Genomic DNA, 24,455 nt, shown 5'->3' on the forward strand with positions numbered 1-24,455 from the left:
TGTTCAGCAAGAATGTTTTGTTAGTGAATGGAGGCGGAAGAATAATTTCAGGGGCTCTCAACCCTAGAAAGATCTGCTTCTCATTAATATATACACACCTTGATCACTACAAGACAAAACTACAGCTCATGGCTGTTGTCAAGGAAAGAAACAGACAAAAAATAAAAAACTACTCCTGCACTAAGTATAGCTATACACATATTATACAAAAAACTATACATATTTCTACACATTCCAAATATGTTACTTCGTATAATTAAAAAAATAATTTCAATGAAAAGTGGAACAAATGTTTAAAATCGAAGAAGTAAAATCAAATTAAAATCCGCATAGCCAAAACCCTTCCACTCCCGCTCTTTCCCCCTTGAATCATCCAAAACCCCCATTTCATCTTCATCCTCCCAGTTTCTCTCTCCTCTGTGAAAGTGCAGAATCAAAGATGAGGGAAGAAGAAATAGAGAAGCTAAGAGGAGTAGTGAGAGACTGTGTTAGCAAACACCTCTACTCCTCCGCCATTTTCTTCGCCGATAAAGTCGCCGCCTTCACCTCCGACCCCGCCGATATTTACATGCAAGCTCAAGCTCTTTTTCTCGGTCGCCATTTTCGCCGCGCTTTTCACCTCCTTAATGCCTCTCATGTTGTCCTCCGTGACCTTCGCTTTCGCTACCTCGCCGCCAAATGCCTCGTCAGTACTCTTCTCTCCCCCTTTTTCAAAAAAATTGAGTATGTTTTTTTTTTTTTTTTTTTTTTTTTTTTTTTTTTTTTTTTTAATTGTGTTGATTTTTTAGGGTTTTTGTAATTGGTTGTTAATTTATTGTATTAGTAAGTTTAGTACGTTGTGGTCTCGAATTGGCGGTGTAGAGAGAGTCGCAAAGGGCAAATTGATGTAGACGGGATTTGATGCCTGATATGTAAGACTTTTGACCAATTAAGTTAGTTGGCATCTGCAAATTTGGTGTATTAGTGTTTGTTTTGAATATTGTTGAAAGTGGGTGAATAGAATGAACAGGTGAGGCAGGTTTTATGATTCGAATAGGAAATTTTAGTTGTTTGTAAAGACTGGAAAATTTGGGATTAAGGCTTTTTCATTGCTGTCGGTTTGTCGTGTAATCAGAACTGATATTCATTAGCGCAGTATTGACTGTTTGGTTTGTTGAAATTGAACAAATGGGAGTTCTCAGAAGATTCTTTGGTGAAATGGGAGAAACATTCTTGTTGGAGCAAATCGTGCTTGTTTGCATACATTAGTTTGGAATCATTGTGTTATAAGTATCTCAAATGTGAACTAGTCACCGATGGTCTTCCCTAGTTCCCGGTAGAAAGCTCACTTTTTTGATGACAAAAGGGGATAAAGAGGATAATTCAAGTATTGTATGTTATGGAAATAATGGTATTTTATCAACCAATATGTTTGTTGCTAATGATTGGTGGTTTTAGTTTGGAATATCAGCTAAACTAGGAGCTTTGTTATATTGGAGAAGTGGCTGACCTATAGCACGTGGATAAGCTGATTGATACAATAGGGTCTATAGGCCAAGGGCAGGGATGAAAATTTTAGAAAACAATGATTATAGATTCAGAACTAAAATAACTACATTAATTGATATTTTGAAGAAGTGATTTTCTTAGTGAGACAATATAATGTTGGATTACATAAATCTTTCTCGAAAAGAATATGACTTGAAGCATGGCATTCTCCCAAAAATAATTTGCTTTCAATGATGAATTGTGAGACCTAATTTAAAAATCGATCCCATGTTGTGCAGAGGACTTGGAGTTAGGTGTGTAGGATGTATTTATATGTTAGATGCAATGCAAATTATATGAAATATTTCAATGGTTAGTGTCTGATCATGACTCAAGATGCTTTTTAGGGCTGTCCGGATTGATGAGCATGATTTATAAAGGGCAGAACTGATGTTTGTTGGGGTACATGTATGACCTTCCTTTAGTTCAAGCATTTGGCACACAAGTTTGTTAGTTTTTGATTCACATATGTAAAGAAGATGATGAGGGCTCTATCTATTCTGTATAGCACATTAAGTATAAGCTTAGTTCTATCTCTCCGATTAATGCATGGCAGTAGTATTGTAAGAAAAAAAGAATCTTTGAACGAAGCATCTGTCTATTTGGATAGTCTGGTGGGACATCTTTTTGTTCCTGTGAGCATGGCAATGTTCTGTATAGCTAACCTTTAGCTGCTAAGCAAGGCCAAACTCAAAAGAATTGCTTGGTAATTAATACACTTTTGGTGCATAATCCAGGAGGAGCTAAAGGAGTGGGATCAATGTTTACAAATGCTAGGAGATGCTAAACTTGATGAACATGGTAATGTAAGCGACACAAAAGACAGAAGTGTTATGTACCTTGACAAGGATGCTCAAGACCATGAAATCAATGTATGTTTTTCCTTTGCAGTGGCTGGATTTATTTCAGTTTTGCATATAATTGTTGAATATTTTTTTAGAATTGAAAATCGGAAATTTTAGATATGAACAACGCTACTAATGTAGCAATCTCAAAAATTGAATGTTTACGAATAATGAATTAAATGAAATCAAGGATGCATTGCAACTATTGAAATTTCATGTTTGCCAACACACACAACTTTGACCACTAAAAAATGATAAATTGTTGTTTTGAAACTGTACTTCAAAACTTATCATATTATTTCACATAATAGCATATTTTATTATTTTATTTATTTAATTTAATTAATTTGTGTTTTAGGCTTTTGGAGCTTATCTAAAAGATCATTGAACATGTTTATATACTTCCTCCGTTTTTTATTACTTGCAACACTTCCCTAAAATGGAAATGTCACAATACTTGCAACACACTATAAATGAAAAGTTATTTTAGGGAAATGATGTACTATTCCCTTATTTAAATCACATGGCCCACTAAATTACACTCCTTATAACCACTCACCTCATTTTAAAGTGTATTATATCATGTGAATCCCATATTTCTTAAATACCGTGAAAAAGTGTGTGTTGCAACTATGAAAAAACGTAGGAAGTATAAGGTTATATTATTTGAAACAAAAACTATCTTTGTCTGAAAATTTATCTGAATAAACCTTGAAAAAGTAATTATTTTGTTGAAATTGTCTAAAATAAACTTGTTTTGCCTGACAATGCAAGTGTGTAAGTTGTGTTGGGTCAAGTGAGGTTAGATTGGAATTAATACTGCATTATATAGAAATTGAGGAATATACTTGTGGGGAAAACATAAAATTAGGATTAGAGGCCCTAGATAGTGCAAGAGTCCAATAATTGCAACTATTAAAGAACGGAGAAAGTGTTATGTCTAATATTCCTTGTTTGGGACATGAGAGTTGATACTAATATAAAAAAAACAACCCTCTCTGAAAAGATTCTTCACTAGAGACTCAATTTTAAAAATTTCTATCATTTCTCTCCAAGCACACAGAAATATGTAGCCACAAAATTTCTATTTTCCATTCACCTTTTGAACACATGTATAGTGAATCTACAGATGATTAAAGAGAGTTCTGGACTTGCCTACAAGGCTACAATTGAACGGCTAGCAAACTATGATTCACCTTCAGAAACACGTATAATAATTCTACAGATTATCCAAGAGAGTTTTTGGATATTTCTACAATTCTGAACAGCTTCTGCAATAGTAGCAGCTAGCAAACAATGCAATTACTGATTTCTACTGGTCTTTTTATGATTTATCGGCAAATTGCAAAGCGCAAGATGTACAGCTGAGCAGAAATTGCCTTGTTTAGTCTCCAAAACTTCAGTTCTAAGCATGTAACTAGTACTGAATTTGCCAAGGTAGCTGTTTAAACATAAATGCTCACATGCTTTGGATACTTGCCCAGACATATGTAATGTCAGAATATCATATCCTTTGAAATTGTAAAGTATATGAGAAAATCTTCAATGGAAGGGAGTTATTGGTGTTGCATCATATATTCATATTAAACTCACTACTATGTCGGTGCAACAAGCCTGTAATGACATACATTATGATAAATAGGAGAAACTTGCAGTTTGAAAACAAAAAAAATTCAATCTAGGTGGCATGATTACATGAATTAAGAGAGCTTCTGACTAATGGTAAAATAGTTACTGAATATTGAAGTGTTGTTGTGTTGAGGAGTAAAATCTAGTGAGGAGAATAGGAGATCAACCTTTACAAAGAAGCAAAGAAAGTTCTGTAAAGTCTTTGTGCTGTGAAGCCCTGAGTTTAGAACTGGTTGTTGGATAAAACAAGCAACATGAGCACCACCACCTATTGGGCTTGTATTGGGTATTTGTGAATCCCCTTTGAGTTTAAAGTCTTGCAAAGAACTTTTCTTACACCATCTAAATTTAAAATTGGCTGGTCGAAAACATTGTTGTTACATAATTTTTGGAAAGCTTCAGTATGCAGAACGAGTACAGGAATGCGATTTACTAGTTGGTTGATTTCGGTATCTTGGGGGATAGGGGTTGTTTGGAACGGATTTTTGGAATTTTTTTTATGTATATCTTAGCACGCTGCTAAAAATTTGTGATGTGCTATATTTCTGAACAAGCTCAAACTCATCTATGGGTTTTTTTTTTTTTTTAAAAAAAAAAACTTGATTAACAAAGTCAAACTCGGCAAAAGATAGAGCGCAACAAGTATCTGATGAAAAGTAACTAACAACCATCAACATTCCAAAATGTTTAGGATAGCACACCCTTTTATTACAGAGTGGTAAAGACCAACTCTCAATTTATTTATTTATTTTAAACGAGCTAATAGCAGTAAGAGCCAAAACAAAGAACAAGTTGTCCTTGTAATTGCCAACAACAGATTAAATATTATCCTAACGCCGTTGAATTTTCCCCATTAAGTGACTTGTAAATTCCTCTGTTGCCATAGCTCACAATGAAGCCAATTAAGAAATCCTATCCCACAACGAATTACCACTCAAAAGCAGAGGCTTTGTTCCTTAAGCATTTTTTTTAATAAACACTTTGACTATTTTCACAACTCATAGTCTCACACTCCACTTTTGACTTTCTTCTTGGGCTAATATGCGAAAACAAATGTTATTATGTAACATGTTGGGTTTATTTACCTGTTTTTTTATTATTATTTTTATTATTATTATTTTTTTTATTAATTTCAATATTTACCAATATATATAGAATTGTGTAATTTTTGTTGAATATATATATGCTAAATTTAAAGAAGTTATTTTCAATGAACTTATATTAGCTAAACTTAACTTGTTTTTGTTTAACGTAGCTTGTATATACTTCCTCTTTCCCATCATACTTTACTTGTTTTTTGCACTATTCATATAATATAACCAAATTTTTGTCTTAATTTATGAATAGAAATTGACAGTAATAGTTTTGATATATACATCCTTTGTCCCTATTTAATTAACACGGTTTGACCGATATAAAGTTTTAGGCATATTACTTGACTTGAGTATTTTATCATGTGAAAGTTGGTAGGTGGAGTAATTTATTTATGGTAGTTAGTGGGTTGTAAGGACTATTACTTTTGTTGGCAAGTGGGGAATGTGATTTAAACTGTTTTCATAGATATTCACCAAAAACGTGGGGATTAAAACATAATAGAGAAAGTTTAGAAAATAGAATTGTGTCAACTAAATATGAATGACCTTATAAGGAAAGCATATAAACCAAATAGGAAGGGATAGAGTATTAAATAAACATGCCCAAAAGTGACGTGTAACGGTGTAAGGTATTTGTGACGGAGGTTGTGTATATGTATATTTTTAAACTTATTTTGCTGAAAGTTATTCAAATAAGCCAAGGAGAAGCTAAAAGGAGAACCGAGTCCGATTAAAATTGACTATAAAATTTGTTCATGCAGATATCCGCAGCTATATGTTTTCTCCGAGGTAGAGCATATGAGGCTCTGGAAAATCGTGCTCAAGCACGCCAGTGGTGAGTCTCAGCCTCTTTGTGGTGGTTTTAATTTGTCATCTAATGCTTTGATTTGCACCCTTTGTCTAAAACTCAGTTTTGTTTCTTTCACTATTTGGGATGATTTGTGTGGGTTTAAAGTAAGGGCTTCTTTGTTTCATCATATATTAACTTATTTTATTTTACTCAAAACATATGTTTATATAATTTAAATAACAACAAACAAAAATCAAAGCCTTAATCCCATATATAAGCTGATATAAGTTTAGTTCGGAAACATGTTCAAACAAGTGAAGTATTTTCAGAAAATTATTTAAGTTCTGATAAGTTTAGGACAATAATATAATTCTGACAAATTAATATAACTCCATACAATATAATTTCAACAAGCTCAATGTTGAGTTGCTTTATTCTTGTTACGTCAATTTGTTTTTGTATAAATGACTATGGTGTCAATCTTGATGATCATTAATCAAAGACAATATTATCTATAATGAATGATTTTCTGCTACATTTATTAGTGTTACCTTTATTACATAGTTGTAGTAATATAAAGTTATAACCAATGAGACTTAACAATTCTCCTTTTGTTGTTTGGATCATACTGTAATAAAGCAAATCAGAAAGGCAGCAAAAGTCGCTGCTCTAACCATTTGTTGCAAATAGCTGCTTGGATGTTAGTAAATATAAAGTATTAGTCACAGCCTCATAGGGCTTATTATGTATAAAATTTTAGTTTTACTGACCAAACTGTGTATATAATCCTGTGTTTTCAGGTATATAGCTGCAGTCAAAGCCGATCCTTTGTGTTATGAGGTACGCTTTTGAGACTGAAACTTGTCCTCACAAACTTTCCTAAATTTTCCTTTGTGAAAATCTTGGTATTTGAGAAAGACATCATATTACTTGTCCAAAATTGGGCCTTTTAGTGATATACATGCAAAGTGGATGAGTTACTTATTCCCTCTGTTTTTAGCCTATCTATTTTGGCATTTGATTATTAATGGTTGTATTTAAATTTTTATTGTGGACTTATGGTTGGATATATTGCATGAATTTTATGGACAAAATCACTAAATGTACTGATCTTACAATTTTTTCCCCTTGTTTTGTCCAGGCTTTGGATCGCCTCATTGAAAACCATATGCTTACATGCAGTGAAGGTTGGACAATTTTTGTTGTTTATAGCTTAAGGATCTTTTACTTCCCTCTTTCTTTAAGGAGTCATAATGGAGAGGGACGTTAACAAAATATGCGGTTTCTTTTTAGTTGCATCACTTTCCTAAAACGGAAGTTTCAAATTAGTTGCATCATTTTCTTTTTAGTTAATTAACTCTCTATATCTCTCTCTTATCACATGGGTTCACTTTTTATTCTCTCTATTTCTCTCATCTCCAAAAATTGTCTAGGAATTCGCAATCTGCAAAGTGATGCAATTAAAAAAACGGAAGAAGTATTATTTTTAATCTTTTTTTGGAAAAAAGTATTTAGAACTTGCAAGTTCTTGAAGAAAGATAGATTCTTGGATGGTTTCTTGTAATTGTAGTGTGTTAAACCTCTGCTTTGACAAAATGAAGGATAGTAACTTAACCTCAAAGGTCTAAAAACTATTGTCAACCTAGGTGAATAAAAAATGGCAAAAAGCTTTCAATTGTTTGATTTAGCACACATGTAGATATAACAAGCCAAGGCTTAAATTTACTCAAATCACAATCTAATGTCTCGTTTGTCAGCCGTAGGAAGTATTACTTTTTAGAAAGTTAAAATGCCTATGATGTTATATTGCCTAAAAATTGCCAAAGTTTGGTAGTTGGATGTTGGAAGTTTACTTCCCAGGTAAAGTTCTACTTACCTAGGTTGGACTAGGTAAGCAACTTCATCCATTTGGTAAGAGTTAGAACATACATAAGCAATTTCATTTTCTATGTTGCCACCAAATGAACATATAAAACAACCGCTTAATTGTTTTAACTTGGTGCTACCTAGCATTCCATACTTACCTAGAAAAGTAAATGCTACCTCCATTTCATAATGTTCTTAATATTTACTTTTTGCACATGAATTAAGGCAAGGGGAGGGGGAGGGGGAGGGGAGGGGGTGGGTGTGTGTGTGTATGAAAAAGCTGGATAAAGTAAGAGAGTGTAAAAGGTGGGTCGTGGGTGGTTATATGAATAAGGTAGGTAAAGTAAGAGATAGTGAGTAGAGAGACGTAAATATTGTGGGGCAAGAGGGATAAGTTAGTAAAAGGGGTAGCTAAAAATGAAATTGATATGTTAAGAACATTATGAAACCGGCAAAATTAGAATATATTAAGAACATTATGAAACGGAGGTAGTAGTATTTTTGGAAAGTAAGTACACTACCAAAAGATGGAAATATGTGAAGGGTGCCTTGGGGAGCAAGCATGTGCATCACTTCCACCCTCTAATTCACCACTCCTACTTGCAACCCAAGTTGCCCTCCCACAAGGTTTCTTCTTGGGGCCTAAGGAAGCTGAAAATTAGCCCTATATTTAAGCTAAGCCCAAATGACTAAACCAAATAACTTGGAAGGCCAAAAGACCCCTTAAACAACTAATATTATTAATCGACATGTAAAACTTCCTCTAGAAGGGTGAGGTAAAGTCATAATTAAAGATAGTAAGGTGCTTGATTTGTATCAATATCCAGTTATGGGAATCACGCTTACATACCCAAGTAAGCAAATATACAACAACGTACCCAACTATAATATATGTGAACAAATATTTATTTTTTGACATCGGATGTGGAAATAACAACAAAATTAGGCTAGACATTAAAATCTTATCAACGAAAGGGAAAAAAAATCTGTTATATATCAACTCTACCTTCTAGTATGCGTGGCTTGATTTAACTGCCGGAGATTCTACATAAATGTTATATGTCTGTGTACTCCGAATTTCTCTAGCTGGGCATATTTTGTTATCTATAATTAAACTAAACAATGTTTTTCTGTTGGAAATTTTGCAGTAGAAAGATTTGAATCCTGTTCTTAAAGATCTTTTTTTTTTTTTGTTTTTTTTTTTTTTGAGAGATACAATCAGCTAAGCTAGTTTCTTTTAGCAAGCTTAGGGCTGATGTACATCATTGATGATCTTTAAAGTAAAATTCAATTAGGAGTAGATTTTGAAATCTTTACTGATGGCTAGCAATTCCCAAATAACATCTTGCCTTGCCATTGAAACCTTTGGATTAGCTTATGTAATATTTTGGTGAAGACATTTTTGCATTTTTCCAATGTCTTATGTCCAACTGTCTCCTTTTTCTTTTTCTTCAGAATCCTCTCTACTTTCATCATTGCAATTTAGCCATGAAGACGGGTGGCTTTCTTCATTTTATACTTGTCTAATAAAGAAGGTAAGCACCTGTTTTTGGTGTACTGCTAAGTATGAGGACATCTTGTTGATGGAAATATCTGGTTTGGTGCCTCCTTATTTCTTATTTTAAGTATTGAAAATCCTTTTCTTTGAAAAAAACAATCATATATATAGATGAATAGAAAATAAAATAAACTCTATCCATATTGTTTTTCTAATAGCAATTCATGTTGAAAATAGGCAGCATTTAATGCATGAACAACACTTGTGAAAGAAGAATATAGTTTGATTTTGTCATATTGATAAATATATTGCTAAAACAATATATTTTTTTTCATGTCCTTGATTAGTCTTTCATATGTTTGTGTTTAGCAAGATAAAGAGAATGTTGTAGAAGCCATGTTTGATGATGTTGGGAAGGAAAATGCCTGCAGTCCTTCATCAGATTCATCCTTTGATGGAACTTTGAAGAATAACACTGACTTGTTGGCCTGTAAAGCTGAATATTACCATCAGTGCGGTGAATATCAGAAATGTTTCGAACTAACTTCATTGTGAGTTTGAAATATGACGTGCTTCTTTATAGCTAACTCTATTCAGACCAGGCTGATTTTCTCATCTTATATTTTATCCATTCAGATTGCTTGAAAAAGATCCTTTCCATCTGAAGTGTACTTTGGTACATCTAGCTGCTGCCATGGAACTCGGCCAGTCAAATGAGCTGTATATTATGGCTTGCAATTTGGTCAAAGATCATCCTCAAAAGTGAGACATTTTCTCTAGTCCGTAGTGGTTTTATAGGCTATAATATATCTGCTTTGTTAATAATGCATTTCTGAATGTTTTCTACTTTACATTACGTGCTCCTTTTTATGCTTGTAATGATGTTTATGTTACTTCATGCAACTAATATGAGTACATGACCCAGTGGATCAATCCAGTAACTATGGATTTGTTAGGATTTTTGTCCTGAAAAAGTGAAATCCTATATTGTATCCATTAATCCATATATACTCTTGAATCTTTGGGGGGTGGGGGGGTTCAAACTTCTGGTACTACTTTCTGTTCGCTTTGACCATATTTTTAGCCTTTCTTATGCATGTTTTGCATGCAACTTTATTGTCTAAGCTATCTTAATATACTTTTGTTTCATAGTGTTCTTACCATATAATGTTTGCACAAGAATTAAGGCAAGAGAGAGTGTAAAAATGTGTGTTGATGTAAGAAACGTGTGGACAAGGTAAGAGAGAGCGTAAAAAGGTGGGTAGGTGTAAGAAAAAGGTGGATAAAGTAAGAGAGTCAGTGGACAGGTGTAAAATTGTAAGGCTGAAGGGTAAGATAGTAAAGGGGTTTGCCAAAAATAGAATAAAGTAGATATGCTAAGAACATTATGAAATGGGCAAACAAATTATGTTGAGAAAATTATGAAACGGGTATATAGATTTTCTGTTCTTGCTATTTTCTATGGGAATTGTTTCTAACTATTTACATAAGGTTTGAAGTTACCTAAACTGCAATGCCAAAAGTTTATGGATGAAGTTGCTTCACTAAATTTACATTGATGCTTGTATTCCTTATATAATACAATAGTCTTCTCTGAAAATCAATTTCTTTTAGAGCTGACCAGTGATTATATGGTGTTTCTGATTATCTTAGCTCTTTCCATGATGTCTTTTTACTGATTTAATATCATCTGCAATTTTGTCTCTTTGGAAGGAAAGCACTATTGGTGCTGTGCTACACTTGCTCTCTTGATTAGAAACTGCATATCCTGCATCTTGGTTGTCTGATTCAATTCTGTGTTGGAAAAATTGTACATCAAACTCTCCCACCTGGTGATTTTTCCAAACGATATGGTTTCTCACTTTCTCCATCATAATAATAGAATAGTGAGAGGATCCCAACATTATTTGTCCTCTGAGTTGCTCAAAGTCTAAAAGTTGAAAGGCTCCTCCTACTAAACACAATATTGTGACCTGTGAGGGGAATCCATAATGCATTCCTTTCCTCTAATTTGTTTTAAGCTGAAATGTTCCTTTTGTATAATAATAGCACTTGTTAGGAAGTTGCAGAAATGCTGCAACTCAGTGGTCTCTAGGGTCTTTGATTTTATTCCTTTTTTTTCCCCTAAACATCTCTTCTTATACATTTATTTTGTTTTGAAAATATCTGACCTTTTCTAGTTAATCAGACTATGGAGTGATCATGTCATTGGCGGCCAGATTTTTCACACCGAGAGGACAAATGGACATTGTATAATTTTACAAAAATTTAGAAAAAAATTCTTGACACATAGATAGTTTAATTTAACCAAAATATTTGTTCATACAATCTAAAAAAGATAGAAAAAAAAAAATATATAAATCAGACACTTGTCTATAAGGGAAGTCATACATGGATTTTTGGTTGGCAATGTTTTTTGAGAATATAAACTATTCTCACTACATGATAATCTATTATGTTCATTTTTTTCCTCGGATCACGAGGAAGAAGTTATGGTACCTTCGTTGTCCTAAGTCTTACTCACTTGCTGTTTTCATTCGTTTTTCTAAGTTCTACTCATTTTTACTTTATTCTTTTTATGACAACTTTTTATTCATTTTTTATCATCCACATCTTCACTTCATGGGGCTGATTATATTTGATAAATCTCTTACTCTATATCTCTCTCCTCTTTAATACAAAAATATCCACATGTATAGTCCCTATTATTACTTTTCTTTGGTTTACGTAGCTATAGTAACAGAGTTAGACTTAGCAAAACAGAGGTAGTACATCATATATCAATTCTTCCTCCGGTGGTACATTACTAGTAGTTGGACCACTTATTTCAATATCATTTTCTTGAGTTTGGGGAAAACTAAATGAAGATAATCATTTCTTTGGGATTTCATTCTCTTAAACATGAATTGGTGAAGATTGGATATTTTCCTGTTGTTTTGGATTTGTTTGAATTAAGTGAACATTTGACATGTTGTAATTAAATGAAAAATATAAACCAAAAATTCAATTACCATATCATACATTCAAAATTATTAAACAATTTAACACAATTAAAAGTTGACAACCCTAACTTTTTAATACAATAATAATTTCTATAATTCTATATAAAACCAAGTGTGTGTGATTTAATTTTTTTTCAAAACAACTCAAGGAATCCAAAGTTCCAAACTACTTCATATGTACATGGAAAATATTAACAATCAAACAATTACACATTGGGATTTAAGATTTTAAACAATAAAACTTATAAATAAAAAAAAATAAAAACTCCGCCCTGCATCATTTCCCCCTTTCCCTCTGCCCTGGATCATGTATTAATTCTTTGGCATCACTTTTAATTTTAGTTCTACTGGGGCTCTGTGCTCCATTCTGTCAGGCAAGGCCCTTTTTTTTTTAATTTTTTTTTATTCCTTTTCTCTTTTCTCTTTTCTCCAGGCCTCTGTCATGGTTTGCTGTAGGATGTTACTATTACTGCATCAGAAAGTATGACCAATCACGCCGGTATTTCAGGTATTACTTTCTTTGGCAACATTTTTAATATCAAATCGTGAATGTGTAACCCATGCAATAGAATAAGAACATAAGGAGGCAAAGATCCATAAACAATGTGGATTATATTTGAATACTGGTGGGAGTTGGTATAAATTTTTAATTTGTTGTGCTTGCGACATATTATTCAGGACTTATGCTTTTATGTCTACTTTGTATTTCTTGCTTGAATGACCGATTCTGTTTCTCAAAGCTTTGTTTTGTGCCTTTTGTTTTTCTCTAAGCTTTTCCTCAGATGTACAAATATTTTGTCTGGTTCCCGCTACGTCACCTAAGTTTCCCCTCTCTTTGTTTTAAGACGGTCTGCACTTTCAGATTATGTGCCAAAGACATTGTCTTCTATGAGCTAGAAGAGATATATGGTGAAAGTTTATTTACATTTCTTACATATGAAGATACTTCCTGATGCATATGTTTCATTTCCAATACCTTGTTCAATCATCAAAGTGAAGAGTAAATTTTTCCTTGCAATTCTCTAATTTCAAAATATGCCAAATTTTTTGTTATTGTATTTGTAGATAGATATACAAAACATTCATACACTGCACACCAACATTCGTAAACGCATTTATAAAATGTTATTGAATAAGTAAATAGACAGTAGTATGCTAGTATCTTTGTTTATCCCTGACTTCAAGGTACTTTTTGATGCAATTATGTAAAAGATGCCGAGTTATACTACTATAATCAAAACATCCTCAGCATAATATTATATAGTTGAATATTATTGGAAATTTGACTTTCATTCCAGCCGTTATTTGACTTTCATTCCAGCAGTTATTTGATAAGTTTGCAAAACAATTAACTTCACAGGACATATGTTTTTGTAGAACTTCTGAATATTCACATCACGAACTGGATCCATGTCATGTAAATGGAAATAGGGAATGTTTACCTTGCTGCCACAAACTTGTATTGTATGACATTAGCTACTGAAATATAATTTCATACCTTCTATGTTTCAATTTTCTATAGCAAGGCAACAAGTCTAGAAGGAACATTTTTATCTTCTTGGATTGGTCAAGGAAATGCATATGCTGCTTTAGAAGAAGGTGATCAAGCAATGCTGGCTTACCGCACTGCTGCTCGTTTGTTTCCTGGGTAAATTTTACAGTCTTATCTATTCAAGGATTTTTTACCCCCTCGTGTATTCTTTGTCCTCTGCGTACTGCTATTGTAGGGCTTATATTCGTGGAATGTGATATGACTCCATAATTTTATTGTACTCGCTGTGGACTGAGCTTTTTATTTTGACTTCAACTTTTCAATTGTTTGTACCCCTGTTGAATCTAATTTGATTTGGATATTGACAATGTTATTTAGTTTTATCACCAAAGTATGTTTCTCACTCATTGTGTAGGTGGGCATTTGTATTGCCAAAAATGCCAAGTATAACTGTGGCTGTAATTTCTTGCTATTAGTTGCACGGCTATTTATTAGGTGTTATTACTGCAGATTCTTTAAGGGTATTGGGACTTATTTTTTCTGTTAGATTTTGTCAATAGCTGCCCCCTTGCCTTTGGCGCTGTAATATAATTGTTTTGTGTTTTCTTTCCATCTTGTCAATGAATTTTAATTGGAACTATAATAGTTACATTTTTATCTTTGCAAGCCTTATATGACTTTGAAGTCTTCTTATCACCATGTATTGTCCCTTTAATAATTAAGTCCTGAATTTCTCTTCTTCCAGGTGTCATTTACCAACCTTGTATATTGGCATGGAATACATGCGAACACACAGCTTCAAACTTGCGGAGCAGGTGAGCCACCATATATTGGCTGTAAAGTAGTTTTTAATTTCATTTGATGCATGAGAGGCTAGTATTCTGATTCTATGTCTTTTGTTGCAAAGTACAACAGCCAGTTATTTCTGTGGCAATCTTGAAGAGAAAGGTCTCATGAGTTTGGGAGAATAAGTTTTAGCTACATAAGTTTGGGCTTAAAGTAAAGCAGCATTATAGGTGAGAGTAACAGAAAGATTTAGGAGACTTATAACCAATGATATTAAAATAAGTACTTAAACATTATCTGGGTTGGTTAATACTTCCCCTTGTTTTTCATTTGGTCTTTGCTTTGTGGTTCTAGCTACTTTTAATTTATATGATTCGGCAGTCACGATTCTGTTATCAGATTGATTGATGGTATCTAACCTTTCTATCAAGAGGTTTTGATTTTATTGTTTGTTACAATAAAAAAAGAAGGGAATACATTCGAAGCAATATTTACCAACTCCTAAGTCATGACTCATACCTTGAGTGGTGTTATTTTAGTGTATAACGTGGCACCAAAGATGCTAGTCAAGTGGAGGGTGCCATATGGACATTCTGCAAAAGCATAATTATAAATTTAGATTACAATTTACAAGCGTAAACATGATAGATGCCAAACAACTGGATCCTAGAACTGTTGATAAAACTGTTTTTAGCATATTAAACCAACTAAGATTTTAAGAAAATCTGAAAAAAAATTCCACTATTAGAGGTTAACTTTTGATTGCTTATCCTAAAGGTTTCAGTTTGTAACCATCTCCTCCAACCCCAAACCATATTTTATAGAAAAATCTCGGGTACACTGTTTCCTATTCCTCTTATTAAGGCACACGACTCATATGTGGAAGACCGAACATTCTCCTAGGTCTGTATTTACTCCCATATACTTCTTCCGTTCCATTCTAGTTGCAGTACATTTACTTCTTAGGTAAAAATTAAAAATCTTTTACCATATTTCTCATGTAGGATCTTACCAGATCTTAGATCCGTCTTAATGTGTATATGCAAGATATTAATATTTATTATTTTGCTTTCTGATTTCTCATTTTGGGTTGGATTTACTAATTTAAAATTTGTTCTTAGTCCTTTTACCTCCCCACCTTTGGCCCTCAATTTCTCTCACTTTCTCTAAAAAATACTAAACTATACCTACTACTTTTATTCACCAATAATCAACAAAATTCCACTATTTTTCCTCTCCTAAACAGGTGTGTTCAACCCAAATTTGAAACTTAAAGGGGTGCAAAGGGAGTGCTACTTTTACAAAGAAATCAGGTTGTCCTTGGAGTGTAAGCATCACTGCAACAGTATGAAAATACAAATAATTTTGAAGCCTTAGTATGTAATTAGGAATCCTTACAAGAGGTTCTGATTAGCAATTTTCGCGATTAGGTATCATCTTCAAATCTTCAATTCTCCTCATGCCAGAAAGGAATCCAACAATGATCATACACCATTAGGAGTGAGCCCATGGATGAATCATAGACTAGAATACAAATACAAATTTATAGTTAACCAGTTTGCATAACAAGATGAGATAAATAATCTATGTTTGTTTGATATAAATTTTGTAATTAATAATTTTGTGGATGTATAACAAAGTTCAATTTGTTCTGTCTATAATTTTCTACATTAATTACAAAATTCTTTTGCTGAAAAAAAAAAATTAAAAAAAAATTACAAAATTCTTTTGAAGGGTGCCAACTGTTTGTTTTATGTCCTTGTGGAAATGTGTGATATGTACCCATTTGAAGAAACACTAAAATGGAAGCTTTAACAACAACTTGTTCTGTAAGGCGTGAATGAATTTACCACTTAATTGTGACAAAATTAAAAGATCAGTCTGCTGACTAAGTGATCCTTGTAAGCTAATTGTTCTACGCCTTATTTGGTTTAAAGAGTTATATGGATCATGTATTGCTCTTGAATAATTAGCTTGAATTTTGAACTTCTCAAGTTATTGGCTCTGGGAAGATTGTCCTTTGTGTTCAGCCTCTTTTAAGGAAGTTTATTAGATTTTTTCCCAAAAGGTCCATGCCTTCGCATTGAATGTGTATAGTATGTTAGATGTCTTGTTCCTTATTCATCTCATTGTTTGATAATGCACTCTTATTCTGTTGTTTTATCGACCCTCTTTGATTGATCAAAAATTTTGTTGATAGTTTTTGTCCTGTACTCTGTAGATTTAAACTGACTTGAGTTTCCTACAGTTCTTTTTGCAGGCCCAAACAATTTGCTCTTCTGATCCTTTGGTGTATAATGAATTGGGTGTTGTTGCATATCACATGAAGGAGTAAGTTTTACCCCCCCCCCCCCCTCTTTGTTTGTAAGTGGAATGTTTTGGTTCTTTCTCTTATGGTTTTTGTTAAATCTAGCAATAAATATAAAAGCTGTCTACTTACTCATCTGTTAATACTGAGACTTGTATAGTGAATGGTGATTGTGCTGGAAAATTAGAAACTAATAATCCCACCTTTGCCATTTCTGCTCATAAGACGTAACAGTCCCACCTTTTCAAATTTCCAGAATAATCCTGACCCCTATCTTCTTCAAACAGGCCTTTTACCGGTTTGTGAAATTGGCAACTTATGTTAGATTGTGACTTGCCACGTGTCATCTTCTGATTGGTACAATTTTAATTTTTTTCAATTAAAAAAACTCCCCACCACCGCATCAGACACCTCCCTTTCCCGGTTTCGTGGGTGAGATCAGGGTTCGTGGGTGGTCAAGGTTTGTGGGCGGCGGTATTTTGGGGTGGTTTGGGTTTCGTGGCTGGTCGGGGTTCTTGGGTGAGATTGGGGTTCTTAGGTGGTCGGATTTTGTGGACAGCGGTATTTCGGGGTGGCTGGAGTTCGTGGGCAGCGGTATTTTGAGGTGGTCGGGGTTTAAGGGTGAGATTGGAGTTCGTGGGCGGTGGTATTTCGTGGTGGCTAGGGTTCGTGGGCGGTGGTATTTCGTGGGCGGCGGTATTTTGGGGTGGTTGGTGTTAGGGGGTTTTATGGGTGGATGGGGGTGGTCGGGGTTAGGTGAGAGAAAGAAGGTGGTGGGGTTAGGCGGTGATGTGGTGGTGCTTATGGAAGAGTGGTGGTGGTTATGGTGGGTAGCTAAGGTGGGAGATGAGAGATTGAAAAAAATAAAAAAAAAAAGTTAACCTGTTAAACAAGTTGTGGGTTAAAAGGCCTGTTTTAAGAAGATGGGGGTCAAAGGTGGGATTATTCTGGGAATTCGAAAAAGTGGGATTGTTATGAGCAGAAATGGCAAAGGTGGGATTATTAGGTTCCAAATTTTCTTCTCTGAATCTATTTGATCAATCTTATGTTTTCCTCTGTAGAAGTTGCAGCATATATGCATAATAATGTACTACTTGTCTACCTGAAAGTTTTTTACACTTTCCAGTTTCCATAGTCCGTTTCTAAAAGTTCTTTACACTTTTACTTTATTCCAATTTTGGCAACATATTTCCACTCACTCTCATACTTATTCTAACATTTTCTTACACCACCCACCTTTTTTATACTCTTACCTTTACCACCTTTTTCTTACCTTCACCCACCTTTTTAAACTTTCTCCTACTCTATCCACCTTTTTTTTTTACACTCACCACATCAACTCTCTCACCAATTACATTAATTGTGTGCAAAAAGTAACTGTTAAGAACATTCAGGAACAAAGGTAGTACATAGAACTGGTAAGGTTCCTTTACTGCATTGGTGTACAGGAACTATGTTTCCCAGTAAAACTCATTTATAGTTGATCTGCTTGATCAAGCAGTCATATCTATTGCAGTTGGTCTATATAATGTCTTACACTCTAGTTAACCACCCTGCACTTTTGTCTTGTAGAGGCTAGCCTGCTACCAATCATCTTTTGGTTTGCCATCTAAGAATTATTAGTGTGATTTAGGAATTGTGAAAGCATAAATATTTATTTTCTTATTGTGATGTTGGTCTTGATCATGGACTAAAAGGCAACATCAGCTACAGTTATGCTTGTGATTATGATGTATATAAAATGCCAATAATTAGGTCAAGAATTCATTGAGGGCCAAGTTAGTGAAAGGTGGACATTTGGAAATATTCAATGGACAATGAATAATGGTTTGGCTGGAGGGATACTGTGGTCCGTCATTTAATTTTTCAAATGCATACTCATCAAGACCTAAACACCAATTTTTTTGAAGGCAAAGCATTCACAAAGAGCTAATTCTCTATTGAGGTTATAAGGGGTGAGATTCATTAACATGACAATTGAAATGTCTTGTTAGTATTGAATTTTATATATTGCTAATAAACAATCAATCAAAGATTCAATCCCGTAAGTGGTGTCGGCTACATGAACCAAAAGTGATTATTTCATATACTCATTCACAAAAATCTTCCTCCTTCATCCTTTATGATCAAATACCTCATTCTCATGCAAATCCATATGCTTTATATCCTTCCAACCAAGTCATTTTCAGTCTACGTCTACCTCGTTTATATATTGCTAATGTTATTATGAAATTAGATTTTGGTATATAAAAGCCAATCATGATTCCTTTAGTAGTTTGGTAACCAGAACAAGATTTGGAACTTGAAGTGACATAAGGAAACCCTAGCAATTATAGAATCAGACTTTTAGCTGTAGCTGGTAGCAACGAAATTCTTAAACACGCCTGAATCTCTGAAACCAAAGGTGCCTAGCAAGACCCCCCATCCTCTTTAAACAATTGTCATCGAGGAACCAACCTTTATAAGAAAACTATGGTTCAGTTTAAGGCTTCACTACTTGAACTTGGCTGACAATGGTTGTACTGCAATTTCACTTGGTACTTTAGTAGGAGACATGGTCCTTCAAATAGGGTGCATGAAAGAAGGGATTATCTAACTTTCCAACTTTATTCTACTTTCATAAACAATGGTCAATTGTGATACTAGATGATCCTAAGGTTTAATAGAATGAGTGGGGTCAAAAGTATTTAAAAAAAGAATAGGAAACATGATCGTTTTCCATAGAGAGAATTAATTAGATACATGGCCTTGGTAAAAATCATGGCCTTAGTAAACATGGAACCTTTTTTTTTTTGGCTTTTATGTTGATTAAACCCCACACATTCTCTCTACTTTATTTGGAAAGGTAGTAATCACTTGATGAGTCTTGTAACTTAGTAACTATTAGGAAATGAAATTATATTTCTAACTTCTCTCATACACGGCAACACTTCATTTTATCTTTTACAAGGAATGAAGAACTTTAGTTTTCACGCACTAAAAATTATTGAATTTTATTGTTTAATAGAAAAATTTAAATATAGGCTGCGTATTTAATTTGTTTTTCCTTTGGAAAAACATTCTTAAAAATAAAGATTTTCACCGTGTCCCCTTACCCGTATCCAAGGACAGTCCCCAATTCCCCATGTCCTGAAATTTCAGGATTGACGTACCGGACAATGCCAGTGTCGTATCCTCATATCCGAGTCCATGCAACACAGGTTGGGTCCTAGTATTATAAGTCTCTTTTAGAGGGCATAGACACCCTTGTTTATGATTAGAATGTTTATGATAATAGTTAACACGATATTGGCTAACAGTTATCACCCGTGCTCTCACACATGCCCTGCACGGTTAGGCTTTTTCTTTTCTTTCTTTTTTTTGTTTTTTTTTTTTTTTTTGGATTTTGACTTGCAGTAGCTTCTTTTATTTACTGTTCAGATTATGTTAGCATGGTATTAAATCATTGCCGCATCTCCCCATCACGAAGCTACAAAGAATTTTGAGGTTACCATGACAAACATGTTAGGCCACAACAGCCACATTCCACCCGCATTGCATGCGAATGTGGCTACATGACTGTTACAGTTAGAGTGAATGTGGCTGCATGTGTGATTTAAAACTATGTGTGTTTGTGTGTGATTTTTCTCTATGTTGAACTAGTTTATGTGTTTTCACCTCCAATTTGCTTACTTATTGCACTTGGTGTATTAGCATGATAAATAGGGACAGAGTAGACTTCCTCAATATGCTTTCAAGTTTTGTTTTTCACGATGAGTCTAGTTAGCAAAGACTCCAGTATATATGTTTTCTTAGGGTTGTATCTATCCCCATTTTTTACTTGGAGCTTCTATGCCATTTCAGGTACAAAAAAGCAGTTCGGTGGTTTGAGAAAACATTGGCGAATATCCCAGCATCCATGAACGCAACATGGGAACCCACTATTGTCAATCTTGCGCATGCATATAGGAAATTAAAGTATGTTCATTCTTGAAGTTCATTATATTTGCGATGCAGGTGTTGAGTTTTTACATAGTCCCTTTTTTTATTCTGTCTGTGAATATTCTATAGGAACTAGGTCTGAATGTCTGATTCCTTATTGCTTTGTCTTTACGGAACTCAGTTCATCTTAATTTATGTCCATTTTTTTTGTTCTGTATGTGCTCTGTAATTCTGGTATCTTCTGGCTGTATCTTCAGAATATATTATTAGGTTTTCAATCCCCTGTTACTTGCATATTTTAAAGTGTTTGTTGCCATAAGCTATGTTACTTGGACTCGGGTACCCATGTCCGACACGGGTATGTGTCTAAGTGTCCGACTCGGCTTTTTTTTGAAAAAATTCCATGATTTTGAACTAAAAGTGAAGTGTTCGGTGTCATACCCATGTCCGAGTGTCGAGGGTCCGACACGGGTACGTGAGGTGAAATGAAGAGTCCGAGTAACATAGGCCATAAGTCCCTATAACCTTTATGCTCGTGTAATGAGCATTAAGTGGCTAATGAAGGAAGTGGGTACCCCTTGAAACTTCAAAAAATGAGGAGTTACTTATTTTAGTCCTCTCCTCCCTTTAACTTACACTCCTTGAATATATTGATAAATGGAAATTTTGTCAGTAACTACCAATTAAAGCACGTGTTTTGAAAACAACTACCTATTAAATTTTTTTTTTTAAAAGAACTAGCACAAAGATGTAAAAAGTTTAATTGGCACTACCACTTTAACAATTTTGGCTAAAATCTCCGGTATTTAGGTCTCACTTTTTACCTTTATGAAGGGTAATTTAGATGATGATTTTATGAGGTAAAGGTACAAAGTAGAACCTACATGCCGAATATAGTTGGAATTAATAAAGTGGTAATGCTACTTAAACTTTTTACAACTTTGTGGTAGTTCTTTAAAAAAAAAAAAATTTTAATAGGTAGTTGTTTTCAAAACATGCATTTTAATTGGTAGTTTTGGATAAAATTTCCTTGATAAATTGACTGCATTTGATTTGTGTTTGATGTTATGTGGTTTCATATTGCAAACACACAAATAGTCTGCCTAATTTACCATGCAATGAGATCCATGGCTTCATGGTACTTTTTTGTTATTATTTTTCAGGATATATCCTGAGGCTATCAAATATTATGAGAAAGCACTAAACTTATCTACCAAGAGTTTAAGTACTTATTCGGGTCTTGCTTACACTTATCATTTGAAGGTATGTATTGGACTATTGGTCAAATCTATGTTCTTAACTTCTTATGGGTTTGATCTGAATGAGTCAATGTCATGTCTTAATCTGTAATTAGACATCCTTCCCAACAACTCTAGTTTGATATCTGAAGTTTCCCTACCCCCCCCCCCCCCTCTCTCTCTCTCTTGCCTTGCCTGAGTTGCTTCTCCTTCTCCTTACCGGCTACCTCCAACCAAGAAATAGAAAGTACAGCCTCTAGATGTCTACTTAATTGTTCATCAGCGATAATTGAGCATGCCTGTTCAATTTGTAGTACAGGGAAAAGCAGGGATCATTGGCCTTAGGAATGAGCATGCTAATGAACATAAATTTTTTTCTAGGCTGTAAAATGATAATAAGACTGCTTTCCCCTTGTGATGTCTACTTGAATTGTTCATCAGCAATAGTTTAGCATGCCTGTTCCTCACATGTAGTATAGGATTATGCTTATGCAAGAGTCATTGGTCTTAGGAGCGCGCAAGTGAGTATGCTAATGAACTAGACACTGCACTTGTTTATTTGGGTATCTAGCTTTCATCAAGAAACAAAAAGATTAAATAATTTTTCTATGCTGTAAATAAGGCTACTAGAGTGATTATAAGACTGATTCTAGTCTCTCAGCGATTAACTTCAGTCATTTTATTTGGACACATAGCATCCTAGAAATTACAGTATACTCTTTGGCAATGTTAACAATCCTTTGTTTCATGCAGGGAGATTATAGTGCGGCTATTACAAATTATCACAAGGTAAATTTTTGTGTTTCATGTTTGTCTTTTGTCTGAATTATTGCAGCAGATTAATGTATCAATCTCTTCTGCGTGAGAATTTGGATAACACAGGCTTGTTCAATTTCAAACGGCAACCTCGTCGAAAAAAAAAAAGAAAAAAAAAAATATTCAAACGGCAACATTTCAATGTGAACATCTTGTGTGTCTTTCTTTTGTTGTCCCTCTCCCCCATTGTCTTTTGTTTTGTGAATTCTTTAGCAAATAATTTCACATCTTCTCAACAGGCATTGTGGCTAAAACCGGACGATCAGTTTTGTACAGAGATGTTAACTCTAGCACTTGCAGAGGAGAGCCGTTGTGATCCTGACTCAATTCCAGGATTGATCTCCTAGTACAGAGTATCCTTTTGGTTGTAAATTGTGTAGTTTTAGAAACAATTCATTCTTATATACACAAAATGTATCAATGTTGTGTTTAAAAGCTATGTTAACATCATTCCAAAATAATCACTCATAGCTATTGACAAAATTTGACACTGGAGATTAGAGTTTCAAAGTGTTGTGTTTTTTTTTTTTTTTTTTCTTTTTATGAAAAGAAAACAAGTTAACACAAATCGTACCTCTTTTTTTTTTTTTTTTTTTTTTGGGGGAAGAATCTCGCAACTAGAGGCTAAGATGTTCTAGCACAATAACATGTTGCATTGTACTTTTTTTGTGAGGTGGTAATCTTAAAGCTTTGAGAATTTGAGACGTGTATAATGTCAGACTAGAACTTCCAAAAGTCTTGAGTTAGCACCTGTAATTTAAAGTGGATGTGTTAGAAGTTTAGAACATTAGGTGTAATAGGGCCAAAAATTAAATCAATACTGAGTGGCGTGAGTTCATAGCAACGTACGAATAGGCAAATATAGCGGCTATTTTGTAAAATATCACTGATAAAATTCTGGTAAATCACTTTTGTATACACCCGGTTTTCAGTAAATTACTGTACATCGGGTTCACTTTTTGTCAAATTTAGTGTCACTTTTGTCAAATTTAGTGTCACTTTTGTCAAATTTATCAATGAAGCATAAATAACTCATATATATATGTCAGAGTAACTTTTGTGCGTTTTAGTGTAACTTTTGCGCATTTTATTGTCACTTTATAATGGGTGTTCAGTATTTTACTGAACATTTTTATTTAAAATTTGTGCTACCCTTATTGGGTAAGAAAAAGGAGCTCGTATGGGCCAATGGGGGTGAGACAAGGGAAATGTGGAAATCCCTTAAAAAGGTTTCAAAAAAAAAAGAAATCCCTTAAATGAGTTCAATGAAATTTGATCCCTAAATCCTCGAGATATCAGATGGAAGTAATGTCACTACTCTCACATATGATGTACAAGTATATTTTACTTCCTTTGTCTTACTATATTTTTTCTCATTGTAAAAATATCGAGTGAATTAAGAAAAGTGAGATCTTATTAGATTCGTAATAATGTACATTTATTAATATGTAATTTTCATAATTTTTTTTATCACGAAATTAAAAGTATTTAGCGATATTAAAATCGCACATAATACAATGATCTGATTTCAACTTATTTACTCTAAAATAAGTACATATAAGTTGAACTAAACATAACCTTACTTGGATAATAAATATAAGAAATTATTCTAGGACACCCGAAAAGAAAACATAATCTAACAG

General features: G+C 33.8%; 1 protein-coding gene across 1 annotated transcript; it reads left to right on the forward strand.

The window, feature by feature from the left end:
* The first annotated feature begins 347 nt into the window (after window positions 1-347).
* On the forward strand, window positions 348-23,379 carry LOC145605075 (anaphase-promoting complex subunit 6-like). The gene is made up of 16 exons (XM_081661092.1): window positions 348-685; window positions 2,265-2,399; window positions 5,857-5,930; window positions 6,686-6,725; window positions 7,027-7,072; window positions 9,207-9,286; window positions 9,619-9,800; window positions 9,886-10,011; window positions 12,685-12,759; window positions 13,774-13,899; window positions 14,489-14,558; window positions 16,778-16,860; window positions 20,681-20,794; window positions 21,922-22,021; window positions 22,750-22,785; window positions 23,052-23,379. Exons 1-16 carry the CDS (start codon window positions 440-442, stop codon window positions 23,157-23,159), a joined length of 1,641 nt encoding a protein of 546 aa, XP_081517218.1. The 5' UTR covers window positions 348-439; the 3' UTR covers window positions 23,160-23,379.
* The last annotated feature ends 1,076 nt before the right edge of the window (window positions 23,380-24,455 follow it).

Source organism: Chenopodium album, chromosome 22, assembly GCF_948465745.1.
Source record: "Chenopodium album chromosome 22, dcCheAlbu1.1, whole genome shotgun sequence".
Lineage (NCBI taxonomy): Eukaryota > Viridiplantae > Streptophyta > Magnoliopsida > Caryophyllales > Amaranthaceae > Chenopodium > Chenopodium album.